The sequence below is a fragment of the Leopardus geoffroyi genome, chromosome A1, assembly GCF_018350155.1.
Source record: "Leopardus geoffroyi isolate Oge1 chromosome A1, O.geoffroyi_Oge1_pat1.0, whole genome shotgun sequence".
In the NCBI taxonomy this organism is placed as follows: domain Eukaryota; kingdom Metazoa; phylum Chordata; class Mammalia; order Carnivora; family Felidae; genus Leopardus; species Leopardus geoffroyi.
The window spans coordinates 169599284-169619336 of record NC_059326.1 but is presented as its reverse complement, the minus strand read 5'-3'; the positions used below and the strand labels follow the sequence as shown (position 1 = coordinate 169619336).

At 43.0% G+C, this 20053-nt stretch overlaps 2 protein-coding genes across 2 annotated transcripts in view; one reads left to right on the top strand and one right to left on the bottom strand.

The window, feature by feature from the left end:
* Positions 1–2606, bottom strand: part of MAN2A1 (mannosidase alpha class 2A member 1) — a 167300-nt gene extending 164694 nt beyond the window's left edge. The window contains exon 1 of the mRNA XM_045500567.1: positions 1926–2606. Coding sequence (XP_045356523.1) covers positions 1926–2060 — 135 coding nt within the window. The 5' untranslated portion in view covers positions 2061–2606. The remainder of the gene's footprint in view (positions 1–1925) is intronic.
* LOC123581364 (serine/arginine repetitive matrix protein 1-like) lies at positions 2483–11669 on the top strand. Its single transcript, XM_045447452.1, has 3 exons — positions 2483–2539; positions 2582–3280; positions 11643–11669. Exons 1-2 carry the CDS (start codon positions 2483–2485, stop codon positions 3242–3244), a joined length of 720 nt encoding a protein of 239 aa, XP_045303408.1. The 3' UTR covers positions 3245–3280; positions 11643–11669.
* Positions 11670–20053: the final 8384 nt, after the last annotated feature.

Below are 20053 nucleotides of genomic sequence, written 5' to 3'. Positions count from 1 at the left end.
TGTCAGACATACAAGAGTTGGACTTACAGAGTGTTTATCCTGTCCACCTGTTTGGGAATTCAGTGGCTCTCCAAAACCAAATCAGTAAAAAGTGCTTTCTTCCTGAAATGAAAATCCAGTCCTGAAAATCTGAGAACGGCAACCTTAAGTATAAAAAGCTCCACCTTCCAAATCCTCTTCCTTGCACACAAAACAGAATACATACAAGAGCCTTCTCTTCCAGCAACCACTGCCACTTTCCATCAAATGCATTCTGCTCTATGCAGAACTTCAGCCCCCTGAGGAGGACTAAGGCTGGATATTAAAATATTGGAATTAACTTTGCCGAAGATTTCCCAGTAACTGAATGAGTCACTCACTTCTTTAGAAACAGTAAAATGTCAAGGTTGCCAGAAAACCCCAGCCCCAGATGTTTGCATAAATCACTTCCAAGTGATCATCAAGCCAAAGCCAAAGGACATTATTCAAGATAACAGCTTAAGTAAAATATATCAGCTTTTATGATTTTTCCTGTAATGGAGAAAATTCTGAAAATGTGATTACTGGGGTGAAAAAAAAATCACAGCAAGTTTAGTCCCCAAATTATACAACATATTAAGCAAGGCTTAGAATTCCTTTTGCTACGCTTCACAGGGTGAACTCCCCACCCCCTTTTATAACTTTTATCCAGTCTCATGAACAGGCACTGGACAGACTCTGAAGTGAAGATTGAAAGATGCTCCACAGTGCTTACTACCTAAGAAGAAGCTTTTAAATTTTTTGAAACATGTTTGCAACAGCATTTCTAATACCTATCACCTGCAAAACATTTTGAGGGCTCTGTATGGATGACAGGATCCACAAAGAGGTCTTTTTTCACTTTCACAATTTAATTTTAATTAAATTCAAGCCTTTCGCCCTAGCATAACACAAGAACAAATGGCAAGGATATTCTCTGGCACTTACATGGTCAAAAAAGAAAAACAAAAAACAAAAAACAAAAAAACCTCGTCAACCTGTTCAATATCCCTGGGTCGAGTAGTTAGATCAGCTTGTCACGGCTTTGAGATCTTCAGGTTCATTCATTACAGAGTATACACAACACCCAGTTTTCCTAAAATTTCTTAACTGCACAGGTCAGGGGCAAAGAAATTGAAACTGAAATCGCACACGCGGCGCGGTATCCTTACAAACAGAACCGATTGTCTGTTTGCTTATTTTTAGTAACTTTAAATAAAAGACTTAAGACCGGTGGTTTCCCAACTCGATGGAGAATTTGACCACTGGGCGCAGGACTGAGCGCCCCACAGCTTCCGGCTTGAGTATAACACGCGCTTCCCTACTGGGCTCCCACGTCTGCTCCAAACAAACCCTATGTAATAGCTGAAGAATGACGACACTAAAATCAACCCTACAGATTCACATCTAAGAGGTCTGCAACACGAAATAAACTTTTGCTTATTTCTCGAGAGACAGTGGGGTGAAAAAACAGACCAGATGGGGTCTGTCTGATCAATTTTGGCGACTGGGGGCGCTCGGGGGGGGGGGGGGGGGGGTCTCTGCAGCTTAACCCTGTGTGCGCCGAGGGGCTGCCCAAGAGCGGTAATCGGGCGCTGCGTCGGTTCCCCAACCGGCAGGTGCCCCAGGCCACCCCAACAGGCCCGAATGCGAGTGCGGGAACATGGCCACTACCCTGGAGCGCGATCCCGCCACCGCATGCCGCCCGGCACTTTGTTAACTCGGCGCGCCCGCGAGGAGGAGGCTCACGGGTCGCCGGCACCGTCGTCCGAACGCTGCAGAGCCGAGGCTGTAGGAGGCTCGGAGCCTCCTCCAGTTCGGCCTCGCCCTGCCCCGGCGCGGAACCTCAGCGGGAGGAAGAGGTCGCGAAGCAGCGGGGAACACGGGCCCCCACGCCTACGCTCGTGGAGCCCCACGCCGGTGCTTACCTGAGGAAAAGAACCCTCGCGGCGCGGGCTCTTGGGGTAGTCTAAGTGACCCCGGTCCAGCATCAGGTAGAGCGAGAAGATCACCACACAGAAGATCGCGCTGCCGAACACGGTGAACTGCCGGCTTAACTTCATTTTCCTCGATACACTCGGGGCTAGGACACTGTCCTCACCAAAGGAGGAGGAGGGCTGTGGACTCCTGCAAGCGGCCGCCGGAGGCTCTCTGCTCCCGGGCTCCTGCTCTCCGCGCTTTCGGCTGTGGGTGCGGATTCCGACCGCACTCCGCACCTTGTCTCCGGCGCCACCACGCGCCCTCGGCCTTCGCCCGGGCCCACCGCCCTCCCTGGGGTCGGGCGTCCCCTCCTAAGGCGGGACCCGCCTGCAGCCCGGAAGGGGCCCCCGCAAAGTTGATCTCGAGCTCGGCGCCGGCACCCGGCAGGGCGCGTAGGGCAGGAGGAGAAGAGGTCGCTGTCCGGACTTCCTGCCACCGCCGCCCCGACCGAGTCAGCAGGAAAAGTTTTCTAGACGAGGGCAGGCGTGTCCCCCTCACCCAAGAGATGCGGGATCGGCGGAGCTGGGGTAGACAGCACCGAGCTGCGTCTGAGCAGCCCAGGGTAAAAGAATCGGGTCGGGAGGAGCCCGGCCCCACAACTTAGCGCCGGGACGGCCAGACCCGCCCCCGCGGCGCCGCCCCCGCTAGAGCGCCTTCCTGCTGCCGCCGCCGCCGAGGCCGGGCCAGGGTGCACCCCGGGCGCGGGGACGCACGGAACGGGCAGGAGTTTCCTCCGAGCGCGCGTCCGCCAGCCGGCCTCTCCCGCCCCCCGGCGCCCCTTCCTCTCCCCTCCCGGACCCGGGCTGCGCGGGGAGGGCGCAGGGGGCGGGCGGCGGCGGCGCGCGGAGGAGGAAAAGGAGAGCAAGAAGAGGAGCGTCCCCGGAGAGAAGCCCGCTCCAGCTGCAGCCGCAAGTCCCCTCCCTCCTTCCCGCCCTGTAAATGCGGAGATGGCGGCGGCAGCTGCGAAACGAAGCGCCGGTTCTCCAGCGCCACTCGGCGCTCCTACAACGTCCGCCAAGAGCAGGAGGAAACTGCCGCGGCGAGGCGGCTGCTGGGTCAATACGCGCCCGCAGCCCTGGAGCAGAGCAGGCGGCTGGCCCCGCCCATTCTCGACGCGCCGGGATGGGGCGGGGGCTCAGGTGCCCAATCACAGTGCGCCGCCCAACGGGCCCGCCCCGCACCCTCCTCCCTGAGCCCAGGCGGAGAGAAGACCTCGGACGGCTTTTGTGAACTGGCAGGCAGCCTGGGTGGAGGTGAGGCCCTCTGAGGCCTTCAGACGCCAGCAGCCCACGTTCCACAGAGTGTGAGCTTTCTCCTCATTTCCTTTTTGGTGCCCAGGTTTCCTGTCCTTGAGGAACCGGGCCTGGCGTGTCTGGGACGGCAACTTGGTGAGGAGCTGTAGAAATAGAGGAGAAAGGGGCTTCTCATTAAGTTCAGGCTCCTCTTTTCCTCTGTTGCTTTTGGTGACTTCCTGATGAAACGTGAAGGAAAGGAGACTGCCAACGACAGCTGGCTACAAAATCTCTGAGTGGAGCCTAAGAAGTAATGGTCGTGGGGGTTAGTGTGTAATTGCTGCTCAATCCCAAATCCACCCTTTTTGACTGCACCGTGAAAATGGATCTGGGCCCTTTTAAGTAAGTTTTTCTTTGCCAGCAGGTGCTGAAGCTTTGTCAGTAGAGGGCGCTGAAGAGACATCGCAGGAAGAAAAGGGTTTTGCTTCTTGGTTTTGGTATATGGGTAGGCAGGCGCTTGCAGTATACCTGGCTTTCTCCAGTGCCAAGCTCCACTAGTGGTTGGAGGTCAGAAATTTCCTCCATCATTCCTAACTCTAGTGGTTCTGTAGAGGAGGCCCTAAAGTGAGCCACTACCCATGAATAACTCTCCAGGCTCTGTAGAGACAAGATTTGTATTAGGTTCCACAGGGTAGTGTTCTGTAGGTGTGACTTCTCTGCCATTCAGTGAGCCAGAGTTTGAGGACTCTGCCCTCTCCAATAAAGTCTGGATCTTAGCCCTGTGAGGGGCTGGCGAGCTCCTCTTTGGGGAGCTCTGTCCCAGCCCAGGGGTTAATTATAAGATTTGCTCCTTAAAACTGCTGTTTCTATATCCTCTAGGGGTTATCTTCCCCCTAGTGAATCCCTCATTAATTATCTATTATAGTTTATAATATTTTTGCTTAAGCTTTTTATTTTTTATTAAGCTTTACCTGTAACCCCAAGAGATGAGGTTAGGAATTTGGTTTGATTGGGTCTTTGGCTTGAGCTCGATGCTGAACTCCCTGCCAAAGGGAAATAAGATGCTAGTGATTCATGGCACCCGGGGCATCCCAATAAATCAGTGTCCTGTGGCTGATTGTGATGAAATACCAACTGAACCATGTGCTTTGGGGGCCCAAGTAGCTGTGGGTGTAAGGTGACTGGTATGGCTGTAAGGTGACTACAAGGACTATGGTGTGATATGGATTCTTTTGAGTTCCTTTGAATGCTTACAAAGAGAAACAACAAGCACAGATCAAAGTTATGACATGAAAACCAGAGAGCTTCCATAACAACTCTTAAGAGGATTTCAGATAAATGATACTTCTGAAAATTAAACACAAAATTAAAAATTTCTGGTTACTGAATTACAACTTCCATTGAATTCACAGATGTGCCAAGTTTCTCATGCAAAAGTTAGGGTATTGGTTATTAAATAATAGGACTTCAAAACTGAGAATGGGTTGGGCCCAGATGAAACTGGCAATTTTGAAACATTAAGTCACTCTGGGCCTTTCTTACCAGTGGAAGTAGGTTGCTCTCCAGTGTCTGAGGAGGTAGATTTCCTCTGCTTGAAAGCTTTGTGACAACCTCACCTGGGGACGATGCTTGAAAGGGAATATATATTCTCCTCAAAACCCACCACAATCACCCTCTGATGCCACTATAGTCTTAACTCTGCATGCTCTTGAGGGATAGGTTCACACCAAGGTAACTACAATGTGGTTACTATGTTAATACATAGGCAGAAACCTCTTGAACCTGTGTGGGAGTGGCTTCTACCGGCATCAGACCATGGAGCGTGGAGTCGAACACTATATTGAACCAAATTCGTTGTTAGGATGTTAATTTTTTGTTTTAGCTTATGCAGCTAGAGGTGGTTCTAACAGTTTGGTTGATTGAAACTTGGACTCATTGGTGGCATACAATTGGTGAAGTTGAGGTGCCCAACTTTGCCAGACATGTGGAACAAGGAATCCATGGTTTAGGGAAATGTTATACTTATCATATACAATCTGCATACCCGTCTTCAACTGTGTTCCATCAAAGGCCCAGAGACACTCCCTAAGCCAAAAAAATGAGAAATAAATTAGTGAGAGGAAGACATGAATCTTTGAAAATCTGTATGGATGTCCCCCTCTGTAGGCCATGTATGATTATAGAGGATGTACCATTGATTTGGGCATCTGGATTTCAGTGGAGATGACAGAACCTAATAGCAAGAGGACAAGTGGCACTTGGGTATCACATATAATTTGGTTACATTTGTGTTAAAGGGCAACGGCAAGTATGTATAGGCACTCAGACTGCCTTGGCCCACAGAGGTGCCCTAGGAACAAAACAGAAAGGCAACCAAATAAGAGTACTGCTTGATATTTATAATAGGAAAAGCTGTAAGTCAGGTAGGTAAAATCTAACTTGAGTTAGTATAGTGGACAATCACAGCTTCTCACTCAGTTTTCACACCTAAACCAATTCACAGACTCAAAAACCCCTTGACTGAAGGAGACTCCTTCAGGAAGGACCCTTCACCTTTGCTACAATACACAGTATAAATGCTCCCTTAAGCGCTGTGTGGCCATTTACTAGAGTGACAGTACATTGGAGAAAATGAAATATGCAAATCTTTTGAGGTTTATTAGACACTGGATCTGAATTGATGCTAATCCCTAAGAATAAAAAACACCACTTTTATGATTCAACCAAAGTTGGAGTTTATCTTGGTCAGTAGTTAAATGAAGTCTTAGCTCATGTCCTACTCACAGTTGGTCCTGTTAATTCATTTGATCCACACACCAACTGTGTGGTTATTTTTTCAGTTCTAGAACTGACAATACCCCCCACCCATTGGCTTTTTTTCCCATGAGATGAGGGCCATTATGATAAGAAGACCTATATGGGAAACTCCTGGATATTTCACTGTCTTCCAAGATAGCAAACCAGAAGCAATACCACCAGAAAAGAGTTGAAAGAAGCAATGGTGGTGATACCTATCACATTCCCGCTTAACTCACCTATTTAGCCAGTGCAAAAGCCATATGGATCTTGGAAAATGTGGATTACTATAAACTTAATCAGGAGGTAATTCCAATTGTGGCTTTTGTCCCAGATGCAGTATTTTTACTGGAACAAATCAACATAGCACCTGGTTCTTGGTATACAGCTATTGATATAGCTAATGCCATCTTTTCTATACTTATTTATAAAAAACCATCAGAAGCAGTTGGTGATTACCTAACAAGGCCAATGGAATGCCTTTACAGGGTTACCTTGGGGGCACATCAATTCTCCTTAATATAGCCTACAGAAATGTTGATCCTCTTGACATTCCACAAAGCATCACACTGGTTCATTTTGGTTGTTCAAAATGACAAAATTATGCTAATTGGATCTGATGAACTGGAAGTAGCAGGTTTTTCAGATGTCTTGGTATGGTATATTTGAATTAGAGGGCAGGAGAAACTAATCATGAGCATGAGATGACAACTCTAAAGTGGTCCTGGCATGTCCCACACTTTTAGGGTGGGACAAGTTCTAGGATGGTACAAGCTCTACCAAAAAAAAAAAAAAAAAAAAAAAAAAAGCCACTGAGAGATGAGATGAATCCAAGAAAATGGCATAGGTTAGAAATGATGAGGATTGGGAAAAAGAATAAAGTGATTGCTGCAGAGACTGGTCATACCAATCATGTGGCTATGGAAGGAAATCAACAGCCCAGCTGGTAGGAAAAGAATACCCTAAACCCTGGGAAGTCAGGGGTTGGGGAAAGAATCACTAAGCTTCTCTTGGCTCTCACTTATAGGACACCTGACCTGGACTGTCCTCTCAGAATTCCTTTGTAAGCTTGAATATCCATCCTTAACTTAAATCCTGGGCTCTTAGATGTTAAAACTCAGATCCGTAGTTTTTAGATCTTAAACTAAGGACTGTTACCTTTCAGGTGGATGACCTCCACCTGAGATGATAGAACAAAATTAATTTTCTGGACATCATTAAGATTCCCACTAGGCTGGTATTATTGTCAGCCCCTTGGGGTCTCTATCATGTAAGGAAAAAAACAAAATTCTCTTGTATGTTTTTTCCAGACCAGCAGTAGCTGAATTTAACTGCTGCATCTATCATTCCCTCCTGACCCTACTGACAAAAACTTAACAGCTTTTCCTTCAAACATTGGAGAATTAAACCTTGACCCCCATGTCAGCAAAATGCCATTGCTGAAGTCACTACAAACATATTAGCAGAATCTAATTCACCTGGAACAGTCCATACCATAAGGGCTAGGCTGGTTGGCTATCATAGCCAGATTGTTCTCTTCAGAGGCATTGCAGCCTGCTTTGCAGGAAATTATTTAGCTCCAATCAAGGAGTTTGCCCACCATAAGGGACACAGAATTGACTCACCTTTATTGTAATAAAGGACATTTAACATTCCTAATACAGTTTATGCCCCCACTAGTGTACTTCTACTCATGTGGACATCAGACCTCTACTTGCCTGACAAACATAAACCATTTTAAACTCTCTAATCCAAGTGATTATAAACAATCATGTTGCCCAAGACCTCCTGCTAGCCAGTCAAGGGAGAATATTTGCAAATGCCAACACCTATTGTTTCACTTAGATTAATGAATCAGGAAAGCGAAACAGTCTATCTTCTGCCTTAGAAAGCAGCATGGCTTTCTCAGTTCAGTCTCAACAACATCTGAGATGTACTTAACTGGCTTGGCTGTGGATGGGGAACCTTTTTGTAATTTATCTTTCAAGTTAGACTGACCATCTTTCTAGGAGTCATAGTCATGGTCACTCTGATCTGCTCTGGCCTAAGATGAATGGAAAATATTTGGTCCAAATTTCTACAATCAATCATTATAATTAATTAGGTAATCTAATGGGTGGCCCAGACTCTTGAAAATTATTCTTACTTGGATACATGAAAGGTCAAGGGTGGAGTCAGTGGTATAGAGCCCTGTTACCACATGACTTTCCATGTCTTTACATAAGCCAAGTCTGATCAGAGTCTTGGTGGAATGCCCTGCAATTCCTCCACGGCCAAGAGGAGATAAGTTTCTTTGGGAAAGCAGACTGCTCTAAAGCCTTTTCTCATCAAACTCCCTAGTTTCAGTTGAGCACAGGACTTTCTATGTTACTCCACCCACTTTCAAATATAAGTTCAAGCTTCTGTGTAAGTCTAGAAACTGCCAGGCTATAGTTTAGATGGCTTCTCAGGAGAAGATCAACCCATAACTCTTCTCTGTCATCAGGTCCCTCCAGTTTACTGTCATCCTGTGGGACTAGAGATGTGGGGAGGTGACACCACACTGATACTGTTTTTACTGTGTAAGTAATAAATTACCTAAATCCAGTTGAGCCTGTTAGCATCTTAATGGTTGAATCTCTGGAAGCATGGCAAGCCAACGTAGTAACTTCAGTAGTTATCCTTGTGGTTCTACCAGCTACCACACCGCTGCATAGGGGGTATTCAACCACTTGTTGGTTAGAAGTGTAGGATTTTCCTGATCTGGAGAGTGAATAAAGCCACTCTAATGCAGCAGAAAATACTCATGCAGAAAAACAAGGGTGGGAAGAAGCAAGACTTTGACATATTGGGGTAACCGAAGCCTGCAGGGATGAAGCAAGTGAAGAGAGAGATTAAAGACACAGGAAAAGGAAAAGTGAAAGAGCATGGTGGTAGGTAGCAATGAAGGTATAGTGATAGGAACCAAAAGCTCTGAAAAAGAGAATCACTCTGGCAGGAAGAAGACCTCCCCTCCTCCCTCTAAGACCAAAGAAGTCAGCCTCCTCCCTGTCTTCCTATCATAGAGCTCCTGTGATCTTCTGGTCTCTTACTGGATCTCCTGTCTGATCTTGTCCTATTGTCACCACTTTCCCAATCCTCTAGCTTTGTGAAAATTTCAATCACATGTTCTTGCCTAAAATCCATCAGTAGTTTCCCAGCACTCTCAGATCTAATTCTAATCACATTGGTATGGACCCCAAGTTCCTTCCAGTTCTGACCCCTGCCTTTCTATCCAGCCTTGTCTCTTCCCACTCTTTCACACACAATCTTCATCCAAGTTATGCTGAACAACTTGCTTTCTCCCTGTTGAGCCAAGGACACAGGGCCACTATGTACAATTGTATAGACCATACATAGGACACCTTTAAGCGGTGCTGTACATATTGCTGATATTGTCAATTTGTGTAGTTATTGGAAGTATCTTCTGGAAGATGGCAGTAGAGTATCTTAACATAATGAAATTAATATAATATGACAATTTTGTGATATGTGGAAATAAAGCACCCTGAATAAAGGTCCAATTTTATAAAACTTGAACAAAGGTGCACCTCATATCCTTGGTATAATTCTTTATGTTTAGCACGCCTTTCAGCTGCCTTGTCCATCAGCAAACTCCTACTCATTCCACACACAAAAAACTCAAACACTCTCTCTTCAAATACATTACCAGGTATTTGTTATAACTACTTATTTCATGGTCTAGAAGTATTTGTGTTCTTCTCCCTTCTCTGAATTGTCTAGTGATGTGTTTTTAATAGTTATCTTTATTTATTTTATCTTGAATGAGCACATGAGGTGCTCTGGATCAGAGATTTCTTACTACCCCGGAGTAAGTAAGAACTGCATGCTACCCCCTGCCAGCTTTCCCCAGGTATTACCCCTGGGGCAATATCATGAAAGACAATGAAAATTTTTCTACATCAGTGGCCAGGTACTCTACAGACAGGGGACAAGAAGTGATTTTTCTGTGTTTATGAAGGTAAAGGATACAGCTGTTCCTCCTCATCTCCTGAAAGAGTCTCCTCCTTACTCCAGATGTTTCTGAGCTCTGGGGCTTCATTCATAGTTGGAATTTAAATAACTAGAAAGGTAATAATCCAGTCTCCCAGCACCTTCAGAGCTAACCTAGGTGCCTATCCCAGGACATAATATTTTGCTCTGGGGAAGATAAGAGAAGTTTTATTCTCCCTTTGGATCTGAGCAATTAACTCTGTTATTAGGGAAACAAACAGCTAAAGGTCTCATCCTTATGATATGAGACAATGTATTAGGAAAAGTAAAAGCAAACATTCTCTATAGTGCTTATGTTTCTGTGGCTTAGGAAGCTAGGGCTTTTTGTACAAACATTTTTTTTTTTTAAAGAAGTTTTATTTCACTGTATCTGGAAGCTGCATGAGGGCAGGGCAGGACCCATATCATAAGGATTCAATCTGATTCCTTCTCCAGGACACATAGCTTTTGTGGCTTTGGGAAAGTTACATGATATCTACAAAACTCCATTTTCCAACATGCCACATGGGGATAGTAATAGCTATTTTTCAGCATTTACTGTAGGATTACAAGAGGTAACACATAACATGTTAGGAGAGCATTCCCCAGATACCTTCCATTTTCTCTGGGAAAGAAGAATGTTTCCAGGAAGCAGTGAGTAGGGTAGAGAACATATGAAATAGCCATTACAGGAAGCAGATAATGGAGCCCTCATTGGACAGCACTGGTATGTCATAGAGGAAGTCTACAATTTTCTCTCCCTGACATTGATCCAAGGAAAGTTGGCTGTAAGGATGATCCAGCAAGGACCCTTTGTAGCGGGATTCAAGAGCAATGGCCATGTGAGGAGTGCTCAGGGAAGGAACATATTATACTATTTTCCCTACCCACATAAGTATATTTTTGCAGCTGAGGTTTGTTAAAATGGGCAATCAATGTAATATTGAACAGGAAAAAAGCCTGGGGTGAGGTTTCTGGAAGGTATGAGGTCTAGTTCCATGCTTCTAATGATGAGAAGGTCTATATCTACAGAAGATCCTGAGGTTATATTTGGTAACAACTGGAAAATTTATCTCTTCCCTTGCCAGCTGCTACTCTAAGTCTGTCTGAACTCTTCAGTTGCCTACATACATCATATCTAAGATAAAAGTTTGGAAGGAGGAAGGAACAAAGTTCTGAGTACTCATAACTTTAGAAAATTTTATAATTGTGGTTGCATAAAACATAAAGGATGGAAGGTTCAATCCTTTTATCTCCTACCTGTTGGGAAAATCAGTCTGCCAAGGGCCCTGAGCATCTCTACACATTATTTCTGGGTATGCCAAGAATAAAAGAGACCCTGACTGCTCTTTATTTGGGTCATTTTTCAAGATTGTATTTGCAGCCAGCAACCTTCAGGAACCAAGTAATACTTTCTTCCAAACAAAGAGTAGGCTTACTTACCAAAACTGTAAAAGCAGTGTGTTCTCCAAGTTCAGTATTCCTTGGCCTATGACAGAAATCTCCTATGTATATGGCACCCACTTGGGCTCCTTCTTTAGACCCTGTGGGATTTGAGGGACATGGGAAACTAACACCAACATCATGTTCATGCTGCTTTGACATGTTCTTTTGTCTCTAATCCAGGCATCTCGTGTTTTCTGCTGATGTCAATAAAATAGTGACAGGCCCAAGACCCTTCGCAGATCTTGAAACTACTCGCCTACCTAAGAGAATCTTGACATTGTTGACATAATCTTCACCTCCCTTTGCTTTTCCTTCCCTGAAAGGAAGCTGAGAGAGAGGATGAGTCAAGTAACAGTAAACTTCAGAGAAGGTAAGGGAACCAGAGCTAAAAGAAGAGTGCGTTTTCTTCATAGTGTTTCTCACTATTTGAAATTACTTATTGTCTTCTGAGTGTCTCTTCCAATAGAACGCAAGCTCCTGAAAGTCAGGGGCCTTTTGATTTTTCACTGTATCTTAGTGAGTAAAATAGTGTCTACAAATGTCAAGGCCTAATAAATATTCATTGAATGAATTAATTATTATTTGGGCCTTGAGGCACCAGTTGGGGTGAATTGGTAACACTCATAATGGGTTGCTCTGGCTCATACTGGAAGTCTCTTTGCTCTTGAACTGCATTTAAACCTACTCCTCTTGTCACTGTGAATCAATCAGCACTCAATCTTTGTGTTCCTATAAGGGTGTTTATATAGATAGAAAGACAGACAGAAGATAGATAAATATACACATATGTAGGTATGTATACAATTTTAATAGAATTTCTCCCCAAATTATTTTACTAATTATCTTAACTACAAAGAGAATTCCAATATGGGGATAGATAGAAATAAACTCCACATAGTGAATGACCAGTGTGTGCTATGACCAGTTGTGCTTTTCTTGTGCTGCCCCATGTAATTCTCACAACTTTGGAAGTTTAGCATGTTAAAATCTATTTAATATATAAAGGAACTTTGATACAGAGTGCTTAAGCAATCTGCTTTGGGATACAGAGATACTAAATGGTGTGGCTTATTTTTTCTGGCTTCCAAACCCCTTGTCTTTTTGATACAGCATTCTACAGAGTTATGGTATCTTATACCTTGTATACAGTGAATAGATTTTCTGAAGTAACTTTCAGGATGTGTATCAGTCAGGGTTTGGTGGTGCGAACAAATAGAAACAATTTTAGTTATTTTTAAGAAGAAAGGCATTTAATAGATTGTGCTTGCAAAAATGAATGTCCGGATTGGAGAAGTGAGTTATAGACGGAGCCTCCAAGAATGAATGATTCCAGTACAGTACAGAGTTGACCTCTCAGTGGAGCTATGACTGCTGAGGACTCTTTGATGCTGGTTTCAATAACATAACCCATGAGGGCAGGTAGAGCCAGAAAACTATTGCTGTCCCAACTGCCACAACTACTTATTGTCATCAGGGGGCTGAATGATGGGCCATGGAACACTGCTTCAGAAAAAAAAAAAAAAATGTTTCAATGATATTAATTATAAGAGAAATACAGCCAAAAGTGGTCACGAAGATGTCCCATCTTCTCTTATGTTTTCTAAATCTTGCATGAATATATCTAATTGACAGTATCCATAGCTCTAGGTGCAAAGAAGTCTAGGAAACGTTGTAAGCTTCCAGTCTGCATTATGAAAGATGCCATAAGAGGAAAGTGGAATGGGCATTAGATGAGCCAACCTGCAGTACTTAACCACCGGCAGTATTAGGAGAAATACAAACACACGAAATGGGTTAAGATGTTTAAAACTGACTCTGTCCAGCAAAACTTATAATATGTAATTATTAATTTGAATTCCAAACTTCTGACATTAAAATCTTTATGGCTATAATTTATCTTGGGGGAAATGTCATCCATGCACATGACAACGAAGGCCAATAATATATCTAGATGTGGATATAACAGAGAAGGGAAAATTATTTGTGGTGTAGGATCACTTTCATTCTTTTATAGTCCTTTGTTTGCTGACACTGTTATTGGCATGGTTTTTGGGAAGAGGAGGCTTATATCTAGCAGGCCCCAGGTCTTCCTCTGGATTATCTTTGGCTCTAGTTTCTCATATGCCAGCACAGTACTCAAATAGGAAAAGCTTAACAATTTAGTACTCCAAAGCTTCAAAGACACTTAGCACATACGAAAATTTTACATGCCCCAGGGAGGCACAAAGATTTGCCTGAGATCTCATGGAGACTGGACTTGAAGCCAAGTTCTCTGGCTCCCTGTCCAAACCTTTCTTCATCCCAACAAAATCAAGCCTTGAATTGTATGCCTCCTAAATACAAAGTGATAGTGTGTGTGTGTGTGTGTGTGTGTAACAGAGAGAGAGAGAGAGAGAGAGAGAGAGAGAGAGAGAGAGAGAGAGGTGGGGGGGCACCTGGCAGGCTCAGTCAGTTAAGCATCCAACTTCGGCTCAGGTCATGATCTCACAGTTCATGACTTCCAGCCCCATGTTGGGCTCTGTGCTGACAGTGCAGAGCCTGGAACCTGCTTCGAGTTCTATGTCTCTTTCTCTCTCACTGCCACTCCCCTGTTTATGTTCTGTCTGTCTCTCTCAAAAATGAATGAACATTGTGGCGCCTGGGTGACTCAGTTCAGCGTCTGGCTTCGGCTCGGGTCATGATCTCACAGTCTGAGTCCGAGCCCCATGTTGGGCTCTGTGCTGACAGCTCAGAGCCTGGAGCCTGTTTTGGATTCTGTGTCTCCCTCTCTCTCTGCTCCTCCCCCACTCGTGCTCTGTCTCTGTCTCTCAAAAATAAATAAACATCAAAAAAATGAATAAACATTAAAAGAGAGAGAGAGAGAAAAAGATTCCATTTATATCAAGTTCAATAGCAGGCAAAACTCAGCTATATTTTCTGGGAAGCATACTTACATGTTAAGTATGAAGCAAAACAAGGACATGTTAACCGTCAAAATCTGGTTAGTAGTGAAGGTAGGGAGTTGTTACCAGTAAAAGGCACGTGGGAACTTCTGGGGTGGTGGCATTGTCTCAGGAGACTCAGTTTTGTAGGACTCAAGCTTTTTTGTTGTTGTTGTTAATTTTGAAACCCAGTGTCATGTATTTAACTTTCTTGTCTTTAATAACACTTCGTTTTAGTACTTACTGTATAATAGAGACAGGCTAGGTGCTTTTCATGGATTATTTCCTTAAACTGCCAAAAGAACACCCTCATAGAGGCACTGTTATTATCCCCACTTCATAGATGAGGAAACTGAGACACAGCCTTCACTAACCTGCCCAAATCCACACACTTAGGTCGCAGAGCTGATATTTGATTTATCTGGCTCCAGTATGAGCTGCTTAACCACTTTGCTATACTAGCCACCAGAAACTTAAGGGGTGAGTAAATTATGGACCTCTCTTTTCTTTATTATTTTACAGTCATAAAAGTTAGTTATGGTAACTATGTTAGTAAGAGAAAAAAAGCAGGATACAAGATTATATGAACACACACATAGTGGTTACATCTGTGTTAAAAATATATATGCATAGGTTTAAAAGACCAGAATATAAAACACTGAAAAGTTAGGATGATGAAAATGTGGGTACACCCTCTTCTTTGTTTTCCAAATTTATTTTAAAGTGGCCATATTAAATTTACAATGGGAAATGTGCTATAAAATAAACTTCCCATTTACCTGAAACATAAAATTTCATTTCCACACTCTTCTTTCCTACAGCTTAGTATAATCTTTAGAAGCCTCTTCTGCTCAATGAGTGACTTCATTACTAAATTGATGGCACCAGATCATTCTAGCTATGCAAATCACAAACCCACAGCCAGCTAAGGAAACGGCGGATAAAAGATTACATTAAAAATTAAAGCAACGTGTGGAGATATGGAGATAATGTGCTTACAATTATTTCTACATATTTAATATTTATGCAATTACAAAGCCAGTCATGACAAATCTTAAATCTTGAGTCATATTCTTTTTGTCCTCTGATACTTTTGACCTTGAACTGAGACCGCCAAACAATATATAAAAAATGGATGTGGGAGAAGCATTTCCTTTGGCCTATAAATGATAAATGCTTTCTTCTTAGAAAGTGATCTCATTTCTTCCTAGCCTTTGTTTATTTTCAATGCCTTGTATTTTTTTTCTGTGTTATATTCTGATCATCCTTGAAAGCACTGGGCTTTCAGTCTTCCACAGTTTGGTTGTGTTGTTTTCTGGTGTTGCTGCTGTGATGTGTTTTCTGTCAGAGGAAATTTACAGGCACATTAGCCTACTTGACAGGCACAATGAGCCACAAGGCTCTCCTAAGGAGAAACTTCCACGTGCTGTGGTAAGGTTTTCTCAGTCTCTCCATCCCACCTTCTCTCTTACATTTTAATACCTCCACCATGATTCAGACACAAATCCCAGCCACTTTCACTTATAGCACTTACCTTGGATCCTGGATTTAACTCTCTGGTTCCTGGTAACAGCAGTACTTTAGTTCTGCATTAATTAATTCATATTTCTGCAACAATCTGGCTACAGTAGTTTGTGGATTAAGCCAATGTCTTTCCTTACAGTCATATAAATACCAAGTAAGAAATGGATGGGAATTTTTTTTTCCTATGATGAGTCATTAATACAAAGAGGGGAAAATAGCATCCAAGAACTATACAAATGAAAAGCAATATAATTAAATTGTATGTAGGTTGTTTAAAGAGAAAATACTAAAACAATTTACTTTTCTCAGTGTGTCATAGAAAAATGGTCAACAAGAATCAATAAAACTTATTAAAAATTCAAAAACATAAAATGAGACATAACTGAAAGGGTAAACTGTTTTCTTGGCAGATTCCAAATAAATCAAAGTATTTCCCTACAGCCACTGGGGAATGGAAGGCCTGTGCATTTGCAGTTTCATGTATATTATGTTGCCCCTAGGAGAGTAAATTTGCTAAGATATAGCAGTTCTGGTACATTCGGACCCTGACTTCATGCCAAACTATCTCTTCACTGTAACATCTTCCAAGCCTTTTTAGTAAGTTTTGAAGAGTCAGTTAAGTGTCCGACTCTTGACTTCAGCTCGGGTCATGTCACGGTTTATGAGATCGAGCCCTGCATCAGGTTTTGCACTGACAATGTGGAGCCTCCTTGGGATTCTCTCTTTCTCGCTCAAAAAAAAAAAAAAAAAAATTTAAAAATAATAATAATAATAATTTTTGAAGGGTGGTTTTATTTTGAGATCATCCTCTTTGTCCTTGGTATGTTTGGATCATATGCATGTTAATATGTCACCTACAGAAAGTATTTAGAACAGTCTGTAGGGTGCCTGGCTGTCTCATTTGGAAGAGCATGTGACTTGTGATCTCAGGACCATGAGTTCAAGCCCCATGTTGGGTGTAGAGATTATTTAAATAAATAAACTTAAAAAAAAGGAAGTTATTTAAAATAATCTGAAATCACATGTAAATTTCCTGCATGATTCTCTGCTGAGAAGCAGAGATATTTCCCAAGCCAATCCATAATCTTGGTCTGAGCTGCTCTATTTGTTGAATGAATAAAGAAATGAATGAAACTTGCATTATATGGAAAGTTAGAATAGGTGGTTTCCTGGTAGACTCATTCTTTAGAGAATTAATGAGGAACACTCTTAGTTTGACTCTGTCATAGTTCAGGCTGCTATACAAAGTACCATATACTGGGGAACTTATAAACTACAGAAATTTATTGCTCACAGACCTGCAGGCTGGAAACTTGAGATCTAGGTACCATCAAGGTTGTGTGAGGGTTGTCTTCTAGGTCGCAGACTTCTTGTGTCTTTGTCTTTACATGGTGGAAGGAGCAAGAGGGCTCTCTTTTATAAGAGCACTAATTCCCTTCATGAGGGCTGTACCCTCATGACCTAAGCACCTCCCAAAGGCCCTACCACAAGGTACTATCACCTTTGGGGCTTAGGATTTTAACATATGAATATGGGGAGACACAGGAACATTCAGGCCATTGTTGGCTCCCTTCCCCTTTTTCTTTCTTGGAGCTATACTCTCCAAGTTATTTCAGAGTAGCCAACTGCATCTGTGTTCTCATGTATGCCTCTCTCTCCCTTCCCATCTTTAAAAGGACAAATAAGTCTTCAGTTCTAGCAGCCTACTGGTCCTTAGAGAGAGTGACCCATTCCTTCAGCTCCCTAAGAGTGAGAGCAGGCCATTGATTCCTATCTTTAGAGTGGTTCTTCCTTGGTCCAGTTTTCTGCTATGAGAGGGATTCTTCTTTCTGCCCTTTGCTCTTCTGTAATGACTGCAAGGATGAGGAGAGGAAACTAGTTTTCCAGGCTGTCAGGATGACCAGGGACCACCTGCAGCCAGTCCAGAGCAATAATAAGAGGCACCATTAATCTGCCCACCATCTGGAAAACACAAAAAATGTCAAGAACAGGAATTGTTTACCCTCACACAAAGAAAACCAAAGCCCCCGTTCCTGGAATTATATATACCGCCATTGTCCATCTAAAGGTCTTCAGAAATGGAATTCATTCATCTAGAGTGATTTGAGTAAGACTTTTTTCCTGAAATAGGAGGCCAATTTAGACAACACCTCAAGGTGTTTTTTTTTTTTTCAACGTTTTTTTTATTTATTTTTGGGACAGAGAGAGACAGAGCATGAACGGGGGAGGGGCAGAGAGAGAGGGAGACACAGAATCGGAAACAGGCTCCAGGCTCTGAGCCATCAGCCCAGAGCCCGACGCGGGGCTCGAACTCACGGACCGCGAGACCGTGACCTGGCTGAAGTCGGACGCTTAACCGACTGTGCCACCCAGGCGCCCCTTAAGGTGTTTTTAAATTCATTTTTTTGTTGGTTTTATTTTTCAGTTCACAGGGTCCTAAAACAATGGATACATTTTTACAAACAATATAAATTTCTGTCCATATCTAAACCAGTGGGAGATTTTCTCTAATTTTAATACTGAATTATTTGTAACAAATAATCATCAAACACTTCTTTTCCAGGCAGGCACTGCTACAGAAGCTGGATATACAATATAATGCAGACTGCATAGAGATGCTGAGAATTATTTGGGCCCTCTGATGAATCCATTCACCTTTTTGTACCCACTCATACTTTAAACTGCACTCAAGTGAGCTCTTCACATTGTAGGTTTCACTTGCCTCCTGGATCCCCTAGGACTAAACCAAAGACACTGAGTTCTAGTTCCTTTATCCCAACCCCAGCCTAGTGGATGAATTTTTATTGGCATGAGCGTATTCAAGAGTAGAGCTTTATTATCTCCCTAAAGTCCTGAGGATGTTTTCTTTTGGTACCAAGAACTCTTTACTAAAAGCCAGTGCCCAGGTAGATGAACTGCCAAAAAGGAGCCTAAAACATGCAAACATTTGCTAGTCTGGATGTCTGTGCTCATAGCTATCTAGGGAGCTGCTACAAGATGGATGGAGAGGCAAAATTACTCACTTGGAAGCTTGGCTGTCAAGAGAAAATCCAAACCCAGGAGCTTTTTTCCTAAGAACCCCTATGACATTTTATTCTTTAAATAAATCTTTTTTTCCTCTCCTTAGGTGAGAGATTGACATTTTAAGATCAATCATGCCTCTGCTTTGCAGGGTTGGTAGACTTAGAACAGGATAAATGGAAATTAAGCAAAATTTCCATTTTTTTTGAATAAAAATGCTCAAAATAGCTATATTCTAATTCAGTCTAAAAGAGGGATGCTCTTTCCCCAGTGGTCATTCTTATTACTATGGTTATCTCCAGACCTTTTGATGTCAAAATTTCACCCTGTTTTCTCTAAAAGAACCATTCTGAGCACACACCTGCTGTTTGAATAGCAGCAGAAAGCAAAGGAATCTCATAGTATGTTTTTCTGCATCATAGCCAAGAATGTTTTAGTGCTTCTGATATAGTCACAGGTTACCACCTTTCCAGCCTCTCTGCATCATGAGATAAGTTTCAGCTACTACTATAGGCTACAGATGAATTATTTCCTCCTGTTTATATTCTTCTTCTTTTTGTTTTGTTTTGTTTTGTTTTACTCAAGCTGTAGGTCCAACATGGGGCTTGAACTCATGACCCTAAGATCAAGAGTAGCATGCTCTACCGACTGAGCCAGCCAATTAGCTCCTCTTCTTATTCGTAATGGTCTTGTTAGCATTTGGCCAGCCTCTCCCCAAACCAGATTTGGTCAGCACTTGTAACTAATTAAAAACTATGTTTTAAAAATATAAGGCTCAGAGGCCATTCAATTAGTCAATACACATTTATTGTGAGCCTACTATGTGCCAGGCATTGTCGTTGGTGCTGGGTGCTATAGAATTCCAGGGAGCATGCTGGGGTCAAAGGAGCACGAGACGAGCATTAGAAAGTGCCATTCTAGGACCAGTCTTACCTCTGACTAGCATGTGAGCTGAATGGGGCAGAGCCTTCAACCTCTGGGGTTCCAGTTTTCTCACATGCAAAATGAGGGGTGGAGAGAGCTACTCTTCCTTCAGACTCCTAATGTTCTGTTGTTGCTGCTAGCTTCATTAACTCACTGCAGTGGAAAACCAATGGCCTCACAAAAGCAAATGCTTTTATAAGC

Excerpts from the sequence above, each read along its gene's own strand:
- LOC123581364 (XM_045447452.1), top strand. The coding sequence starts at position 2,483 with ATGCGGGATCGGCGGAGCTGGGGTAGACAGCACCGAGCTGCGTCTGAG. Across the intron at positions 2,540-2,581 it reads CTGCGTCTGAGCAGCCCAGG|CGCCGGGACGGCCAGACCCG; the intron begins GTAAAAGAATCG and ends CCCACAACTTAG.